Source organism: Myiozetetes cayanensis, unplaced genomic scaffold (assembly GCF_022539395.1).
Source record: "Myiozetetes cayanensis isolate MyiCay16 unplaced genomic scaffold, myiCay2020 scf5-8, whole genome shotgun sequence".
Lineage (NCBI taxonomy): Eukaryota > Metazoa > Chordata > Aves > Passeriformes > Tyrannidae > Myiozetetes > Myiozetetes cayanensis.
The window spans coordinates 86662262-86671895 of record NW_026087742.1 but is presented as its reverse complement, the minus strand read 5'-3'; the positions used below and the strand labels follow the sequence as shown (position 1 = coordinate 86671895).

Sequence of the window (9634 nt, the reverse complement as noted above, 5' to 3'; positions counted from 1 at the left end):
AACGGCAATGCAGCCCCTGCTGTAGCCCTGACAGCAGGGAGCAGGTTAGAAGAGGAAGCAATCTCCCTCTCCCTACCTAGTCTCCTGGGTAAGTCTCCCAGGCAGGCCTGGTCCACTTCTTGTGGAGGGAAGACATAACCACTGCCTGGGGGTACCATAGGTATCATTCCCAGGCCCAACAGCCAAGCAGTTTGAGGCAACCAGACACCTGTAGAGAATCCTGATCCTCATTAGGAGTTTGATTCTCTTGGTGGTCCTAGAGCTCACAAAACCCACATACAAAAGAGACCACATACAAAAGGGGAAGATGGCTGTGAGGGTTTTTTAAGACTCTGCTGGAAAAGAGACTCTGATGGAGACAGCTGCAAGTCCCAACTTCTGCTTTTATTCATCCAAGGGTTTACACCACAGCACATGCCAAGGGCATCAGCAATTCAGTTTGGTTCTCACTTCTGAAGTGCTCAGACCTGCACCAAGGCAACATCTCATTCACAGGGCGTGAGCCTTTCTGATGAGGGGACACCATCCCCTCCAAGATGGTCTACTTTGCAGATTAGGGAAAAAGAATAACTGTGTCAGTGTAGACAGGAGCAAGCAGGAAGCTTTTGAAGAAGACTTGCAGTTTCTGGAGTAGAGGGCTTAAGTAACCTAGAACAGGTTCAAGTCACGTACTTCAGGCTGGGAGCCACAGACTGCAAGCTGGTATGGCCTGGTCACAAGATGCACTCTATCCTTTAGCTTTCTCTGTTGCTCAGCTCTAGCAGATCTATGGTTAGTATCCTAAGGATAGATGCCTGTCTCCAAAACACCAGTTCTCCTGATTGAACAAGCTCTGGATCAAGCTCTGGCCAACAGACTCCTCTGTCTGCAGTTATTCTAGCTCAAGGTCTTGCTGCCTAGGCAAGATGCAAAGAATGGAGAGCTGCCCTGGAGCCAATTAAGCACCCGAACAATTCAAGGAGTCTTCATCTCTAGATGTTTCCAAAATGCCTCAGGACAAAGCTTTCATCAGCCCCATCCAAATGCAGCAGTCATCCTGCTTTGAGCTTCTCTCCTAGTGTGGTCCATGAAGCATCAGTGATCTAGGAGACAGTGAAAGGGCAGCTGCAATATTATTGCTACCTCCACAGAAGTTTTGAAATGGAAGATAATAAAAGAGGGGATAATAGACATAGGAAAAAGTATCCAAAGCATTGCCTACTTTTTGATTAGATTTCAAACTTAAGTTGTCACAGCAGTGATGCAAGATGAATTGCAGATTCCATTTCCCCTTCCGAGAAGGCTGGACAAACTTTAGCAATGAGTTGACAAGAGTAGGGCAGCTGTGCCTGCATCACCAATCCAGATGGCTCAACTGCAAAAGATCTGGAGGGAGAGACCGAGGATGTAACATCCTCTCTACACACACCACAGGGTCTTATTTCAGTTTAGCTTTAGCCTAGCTCTTTGGACCAACTTTTCCTTCAGGGGCTGCTCCTCAAGTTTCCTTCAAAAGGAACACAATCCATGTGCTCAGAGGTCACTCCAAAGCACAGCTAAATGAGAATAAGCAAAAAATAAGCAAAATATGCAGTGTAGGTTTCTATGGGGAGGAAGAGTTGTCACCTTCCCCCACTGTACAAAGTGGTAGGTGAGTACAGTAAAGCATCAAGTCTGACAACATTTAGGATAGCCCACTGTCATGAGAAATGTGCTGCTATGTAATAATATTCAGGAGTTAGCACCTTGTATTCTGCTGCATTTGGCTCACTTACACAATGTTACACAATTTTAGCTATTTTGAAAAAAAAAAAAAAACAAACACACACGAAAGAAAAGAGGTGACACATCACCATTTAAATCTCCGAGAGGAAGCTCCTTCCACCAGGATTTTACAACTTCACCTGAAGTTTAAGGAACTTCAATTTGTTGTTTGGACTATGGACTGATTTGTCTCAGGAGACAGAGTTCAGGAAGTGTGCTTCGAAGTCCCTATGAACTAATACAAAACTAAAAAGGTAGATAAATATCACTGCTTATTGACTGTTGCATTCTGTACTATCCACCCACAGAATCCATCAGCAATATAACAAGATGTCCCTGGGGCAGCCTTGTTAGCAAAAGCTCTTGGAGCTTGTTAGCCCAAGTGTAGGCAAACTGAAAGTGTAGGTGGACATTAAATTCAACTCAAAACAATCAAGCAGCTCCAAGTGTCAGCTGATCTATAAGATGGTATTTCAGTTTATTTGCCTCTAAGGCCTCAATTATTATTACTGTACCTAGAAGATGAAAGAATTTTGTCAAGGAAGACCTGAGTTCTTCAGTCATCACCTTCCCTCCCATCTGGCAATGACACTACTGTAGTAACACATCAGAGTTCTGAGGATGGAAGAAATCAGCCAACAGACCCCTCCTTCACACTTGAACCCCACTTCAATTTTCTTTCAGTTATCAGATAAAGGTGCAGGAAGTTCAATCCTTGTGAAAGGTAAAATACTACTGCTAAATGAAAGGGGGGGTTCTGCACTCAGCAGCACTCATCTCCCAGAAGGTGCTGGCCATCACCAAGATGCTGGCCTCTCTCAAGACGTCTGAGGTCCCAGCTCATAGCTTTGTGTTGTCCCTCCTGCCAGCACCTCTGCAAAGGACCACACATCACCTTCAGTAGCACCCACATCATGGATCACCTCCCCTACCTTTCCATGAAGTCCACGTTATCAGAGGTCTATGCACCACGAGCTAAGAGACACCCCATAAAAGTGCTATAACCAGTTATTTAAGATCAGCTACTTAGATTTGACTTCCACAATTTAAGCTTGTCAAAAACAGTATACTTAAGGCCACTTCGTATTTCACATTTTTAAATAAGTCAGACATCTACTAAGAAAATAATAACAAGAGACCTCTGTTTCTACTCATGTCTATATTTTAAAACTTTTGAGTAATATTTACCCAGGCTTCATAATACAAAATGTCTTTCAGCATCTTAAGTGCAGCTGAAATAATTTTTTTTTTTAGAAAACCAAAGCCTTTTTAGTTTCTAGAAGTTTCTAGATAAGTGACTGTCTTGAAATGCTACCCTTCTTGGGCTCAGCAAGGCCTTGATGATCATCTCCAGTGCTCAAGGTGGGAACACTGCCTGCAAGTGTACTGCATCAATCGTGATACAGTCATAGGACTTAGTCATCCTCTGAGTCACTCTCTCCCCTGGCTGGGATACACGCCCGGATTGAAGACATCAGCTGGTCCTGGATCTGCTTCCTGGGGTTCTCCTCAAGGTCTGTCTTGATGGCACCTGATTCTGAAATCTTCCACTCCAATTCTGTGCAGTGCAAAACAAGACAGTAATGATTGCAGGGGAGCTAACTGGAAAAAGCCCACTCTTTACTCCCCAGCTGACTTCTCTTATCACCCTACCATCACCACCAACAAAACCAGGGCCCTGCTCTATTCCTCCCCTTCTTGTGTGCCCAGGTCCCAGCTCCAGCCCTGCCACCCAAATCTGCTCCAGCCGAGCCCTCCTTTCACAGTCCCTAGTGCTGGCACAGGTCTGAGGGCACTACTCCAGAGCCCACCAGTGGCACCCCCAGTGCCACTCTGCTCCCTTTAACCAGGAGTGCAAAAGAAGTGATGGATACACAGCAGTAGCTTTAGAGGCAACTATCCCAGTGAAAGTGAATTCTACCTTCTAACCACAAAAGGGCAGAGACGTTTGCACATCTATTGCTAGTGAAGGAATACTGCTCATACATTACACCTTTTCCCATCATATACTGAGTTCATCACAATCAGAAGAGGCTGGGAATAAATTTAGTGAGGGGCAAAAAAATGTGAGAATTCAATTACACATCTGAATTATAGATATTTTTCAGGAATGTACCCTGTAAACAGAATTCACCCCTTTGCCTCTACATCACAGACTAATTATTAGTTCCTTAACAAGACAGTAAAGAGAGACTTCACCATCAGCAGTAGGCCCAAATTGGACTGGATTGCTTCCCAGAAGTGGTAGAAAGTCAATACAACACATTCAGTTGAAACCTTTCTCCTATTCTTGCTGACAACCCTATCATCGAATCTAATTTCCTTTCAGACATTGCAGAATAATGAATACAATGTCACACTTTCTTTAATCCCCAGTGGAGGTCACCTGGGCTCAGGGGAGAAGGAGGGAAGGCATAAATAAAATGAAGTGCAGAATTTCATTGTGCAGCTTTCTATGATAACTGAATTAAGCTGGCTCAGTCAGGAACAGCAGACAACCATGTTACTATCTTTAAAATGAAACAAGAAGCCCTACAATGCAGTAGGCAAGCACCAGTTAGCAAGTGCAGATTATTAGGCAAGGCCAGTTCATGTATAAGAGCCCCAAATAACATCTGTGGGTACAATTTACCCTTTAATATATTCAGCAAAAGTTGTTTCACCCAACACATGACATGAATACTTGCACACATGTAAGATAAATACCTATATGTTGGACTATCAACAACTCACTTTTACAAGATAGTCTTAATCACATGTGGTTGAGCCATAAGGGTGAAAACCAAAATCTAATATGATTTTTAGTACCTCCCTTCTCCTCCTAAGCCTCACTTCTGTCATTCCCAGCAAAGCAGTTTTGCTTTTCCTTTGGAAGACTGGAGATGCAGACACTCACCATCCCTCGTCAGGTTCATGCCACCAAACACTAAGGGCCCAATGAACTGAGCTTTGATGTCTCCCTCCAGGTAGACGAATATCGTAGGCAGGTTCTTATCAGGGTAATTGGGAATGCAGGTGGTAGAGATAGCCTTGATGAATTTCACATCTCTGAACTTTTTTGCAAGCCCGTTCATATGTTGATTTATTAAGGCACAGAGTGGAATTCTGTGAAGAACAGCAACAAACACATGTAAGGAAAAAAACAAAAAGACAAATTAAACAGTAAACTGCTCCAGAAGAAAGGTCAGAAATATCAGCATGATGAGTAGCATTCCTGGAAAGACAAACGTACCAGAAGCAACTTCTGAATACTTTTGTTGTCTGGTGTTCCAACATTCAAAGGAGGTCAGCATCACTGGAGATTTTGGTAGGTTTGGGGGTTTTTTTGTTTTAATATATTAATAATGCAACTTTCCCCTCTATCATTCAGAGAAACTTGTTTATGAATTTAAGATCTTTAGAAATTGCATGAGCAAGGGTAAAATGAAAAAGAGCTCCTGGAAGAAATTAATCAAATGACAGTCACCACCTGTGAATCAATTAGAGACAATCTACAACAGCAAGTATTTATAACCCCTTCCAGAAAGCTCTAGCAACTTAATAAGCCTTTTTTACAAGTTTTTCCATCATGATGGCAGGACTAGAAACCTTGTTCACTGCATTTTTATGCCACAAGAAACCAGGCAAAAATCACATAGTGATCCTTCTCATTCACAGCCCCTTACACTTCATCTAAAATAATTTCCAACGCTTGGGGATTTCAGTGGCAGTAGCTACCTGTATAGCAGCTGTCTTATATACATGTATAAAAAAAGCTCTAGAACGATGTTACCATGAACTGGAAAAGTTAAGCAGTCTTGAGTAAACAGTACTGAAATTACTGATTTTTTTTTTTATTATTCCTTAGAACACCAGAATCAGTTCCTTAATTCCACAATAAGCACACGTTTATCTTAGAGTATATTCAGCTATTGACAGTGAAAGGTTTAATGGTTAAAAACAAATTCTTACCCTTGTTTGTAGAGGTGCAGGACTACCCAGATATCTTTTCCAGCTTTTGTAACCTCTTGAACATAATCTTTTCCTGAAATCTCCAAAACTTCCCCAAATTTATTCTTCATTTGAGCTGCTTTCATTTCTGCTAACCTTTGCTGCCTGAACAGCAAGGAATGGAAAAGACATCTTGTGAATAGATGCATTTTTTGACAGAGTTGGTTGAAACCTAGCCTTCAGAGGCACATTACCAGCTTCTTCAAACCCCAGAGCAACAAAAGCAAAAAGACACAGTAGATGTTCTTGTAGTTTCATCGTACCTTAAAACCACCAACATGCAAGAAGTACAACTAAGTTTCATGAAATGCTTTTTTCACCTCATTTCTGGCCTCACCAGAATTTCTTCTGCAGAAGAAACTAAATGCCAAACTAAATGGCAAAAACCATGACAGAGTTTAAGAGAGAGAAGGAAACCAACACTGTAATTATGCAAATCTGCAGTACCTTAATCTCATTCACACAAAAATTAGGATATCTTGGAGGTGATTTTCAAAGCTTTCAGAATCCCCAGCCGTGCACTCAGCAGGTGCACATTATCTCTGCAAAACTAGGTTGTAGATAAAGGACAGTGAATTCAAATACTGTTATCCTATTAAAGACACTTAGAAGCTCTACAAGAGACCAGAAATGCAGCCCCCTTTTTCCATCATCAGGTCTAAAAACATCCTTTATCTCTTCAACAATATCTCAAAGCATATAAAAGAAAGACCCTCCAATTATCATTAAAGCCAAATTCTGCTTGCTGCTCTGACCTGTACATTTCAATAGCTTTTTCATCTTCCTCATTAAATTCATCTTCATTCTCTTCTAGCTCTTCCAGAGTCATGTCCTCATAAGTTTTCACTAGAATGGAAGAAACATCAAATCACCAAAACCTCATTCCAGGATTAATACTCATCAGCTCTTACCAGTCCAAAAGAATTTATTTACTTTAAGGATAGATAATTTGGAAATATGAGGTAGGTTTTTTTTTTTTAGTATTACCTTAGAATCATAGAATGGTTTGGATTAGAAGGGACTTAGAGATCATCTAATTCCAACACCCCCACCATGGGCAGGGACACCTTTCACTAGACCAGGTTGCTCAAACCCTGATCCAACCTAGCCTTGAACACTTCCAGGGATGAGGCATCCACAGCTTCTCTGGGTAACCTGTTCCAGTGTCTCACCACCCTCACAATAAAGAATTTCTTCCTAATATCTAAACCTTACTCTCCTTCATCTTAAGGTCATTTCCCCTCGTCCTATCACTGCATGCCCTTGAACAGTTGGAGCTGCCCTTAGGAGCTATACTTCAATGATCCATCTGGGTTCCTTCTAACACAGGATATTCTATGGCTTTCTTCAGTGATTCTAAAAATGTCCCTCTCTGGCTCTCTTGTCAGTACCTCTTTGGGTACTGGAAGGTGTCATAAGTTCTCCCTGAAGCCTTCTCTTCTCCAGTCTGAATAGACTCAACTCTCTCAGCCTCTCGTTATTATTGCTACTGGATTTTTTTTTTTTTTTTTAGAAAACGTTACACACTTTAGATGGAAAGACAATGATGTAAAGGCCTCTGAGCTGAAGGCTGCCTAGACTTGCACACAAGTACCTGCATGAGCTTTCAAGTTTAGCAGCTGCAGCAAAGATGCACCACACAAATGTTTGTTGTTCACTGCCCTGAACAACGGAGGAAGCATAGAACAGGAAATATCATGAGATGGTTTTACTTGCACATTCACCTGGCAGACCACCTGTGCACTGTTCTTATTTCAGCTTTCAAACATTGACTTCTATAAAAAACAAATAAAAACACAAAGCTGACATCAAGTACAAAGCTTTCCTGTGCTGGAAGAATCCATGTGTTCAGGAATGTATTTGTCTGATGCCATTAACAGATGATCACTCTGCATGGATGAAGCTGTAGTAACCCTACAGACTTGGAAAATGACACATTGCTGACAGCCATTTCTTTGTACAACAGTTTCCCCCAGGAGCCATTCCAAGGCTTGTCCTACTGCTGCTGGTGCCCGAGTTGGCTGATCACTCACCTAGAGACTTCTGAAGGATGGCAAACTGCTCTTCTTCCTTTGCACGCTCCTGTTCCTCCAGGTTTTCCTTTGGAGGAAGGATACCTTTCTTGCGCAGGATGTCATTCCACTCCGTGTCTTTATTTGGGTCCTAGAACAGAACAACAAATGGATGCCATTTGTTCAAGAAGAACTTTTGCCACTTTCAGAACTTAACACCGGCAGGCTCTTCGAGAGACACAACACACTGCAAAACTGATAACTGAGTGGATGGTACCAGAAAGTCACAGTGCGCATTCCCCTGATGCTGAGCCTTTCTTGCAGCCCCAGACCAGCTGAGCTGCAGACCAGTCACCCTGAAGAGTGGCTTAATTTTATTCCATTCTGCTCACAGCACATACAGGAGGTCTTGGCAGGGTACTAAAGTCTGAAGCATTATAACCACTGTTACATCTCTCACAAACTGAAATGAAAGGGGAGGAAATTAGCTGAGTGACAGGGAAGTACGCTGAGCAGAAGGCTCACTTAGCCTCAGCAGAACAGGCCTCCAAAGCAATGGTTGTTGCATTGGGAAGCACTAGTGACAAGACACACAGAGACCAGACCTAATTCTCAGCATATCTCCTTGGCAGATTCAAGCCACTGGGACCACCTAAGTGCTTAGAGGAAGTAAGCACAGTCTCTGCCAGCCAAGTCCATTGCTAGGGAATCAGATCTAAGTCTATGGCTACGCTACTCCTGAAAATTAAAGAAAGACTTGACTGTAAAATAGTTGAAATAATCCCGCAAAACAAGGTTAATAGGTACCTGAGTATTGTTGAGTTACTCAGCAGGAGATTCTCCAAGTTAGACAGCAATTTTATTTTTTTAAATACATGAAATCTCAGTGATAAGCATCCACAGGCTGATTGTGGTTCCTTACTGTCTTAGCCTAACCACTCTGAAAACTGAACACACCTACTGCTTTGCTGTGACTTGTATCAGTATAGTTTACAATAGATCTGCTCACAACTATATAACCACATCTCTGCTCAGACCAAACCCCAGTACTCACAGACTACAGGCCGTGGGGCAGAGGGGAGGAGTAAAGGAAAAAAAAAAAAAAAAAAAAGTAGGGCAAAAAAAACCCCAGAACACCAGACTATTTTTTTTCTGTCTCTGACTGTGGTCATTTTCCCTCAACACGGCATTTCACTGTTCCTACTATCGACTAGCAACATACCGATGCACTGCCTGAGACGCGCACCCGCTCACTACAGCAGCGAACTAGGTATCGCACTTGCAAAAAAAATCATCAAACCACCACAAAACCAGCCACGGAGCTTCCTAGCAAGACCGCCCCACGACCGCCACCTCCGCCCCTAGAAAGGGGACGAAACCGGGGTGCCCCACCCCGGGACACTCGCCCGCTGAGGGCGGCCCGTGGCTGCCGGCGGGGCCCGAGGCCAGAGCGCGGCCGCAGCCCTGGGCCGGGCCGGGCTCCCCCCAGCTCCGGCCGCACTCGACCCGGGTGCGGGGGCACCCCGGCTGCTCACCTGCATCCTGCCGGCGGGGCCGGGGCCCGCTGAGGGGCACGGGGTGTAAGGCCAGGCCGAGCAGGGCCGGTCTCGGCGTGCGCGGCGCAGCCGGAGTAGGCGGCGCTCCCCGGCAGGGCGGGCTCAGCGCCGCTGCCGCTTCCCGGACCGCCTAATAAGGCTGGTCCCGGCGGCGTGTGGCTGGGTGGAGTCATGCGGCTAGGGCTGAGCCCTGCACCTCGGGAGGATTAAGCACATGCACAGATTGGAGGCCGGCCTGCTGTAAAGCAGCTCCTTGGAGAAGGACCTGGGGATCCTCGTGGACAAAGCTGTCCGTGAGCCAGCAGTGTGCCCTCGGGGCCAGGAAGGCCAGTG

The 9634-nt window shown here is 44.2% G+C and overlaps 1 protein-coding gene across 1 annotated transcript; it reads right to left on the bottom strand.

Moving 5' to 3' along the window:
• Window positions 1–2885: 2885 nt before the first annotated feature.
• PDCL3 (phosducin like 3) lies at window positions 2886–9428 on the bottom strand. Its single transcript, XM_050332623.1, has 6 exons — window positions 9281–9428; window positions 7767–7896; window positions 6489–6579; window positions 5695–5838; window positions 4640–4848; window positions 2886–3301 (listed from the first exon to the last, which is right to left on the bottom strand). The coding sequence occupies exons 1-6, from the start codon at window positions 9284–9286 to the stop codon at window positions 3159–3161; spliced, it is 723 nt and encodes a 240-aa protein (XP_050188580.1). The 5' UTR covers window positions 9287–9428; the 3' UTR covers window positions 2886–3158.
• Between the last annotated feature and the right edge of the window lie 206 nt (window positions 9429–9634).

Bases quoted from the DNA above. Each gene is read 5' to 3' on its own strand.
- PDCL3 (XM_050332623.1), bottom strand. The intron at 5,839-6,488 runs GTCAGAGCAGCA...CTTGCTGTTCAG, and splicing joins AAAGCTATTGAAATGTACAG to GCAGCAAAGGTTAGCAGAAA. The intron at 3,302-4,639 runs GTGAGTGTCTGC...TGCACTGCACAG, and splicing joins CATGAACCTGACGAGGGATG to AATTGGAGTGGAAGATTTCA.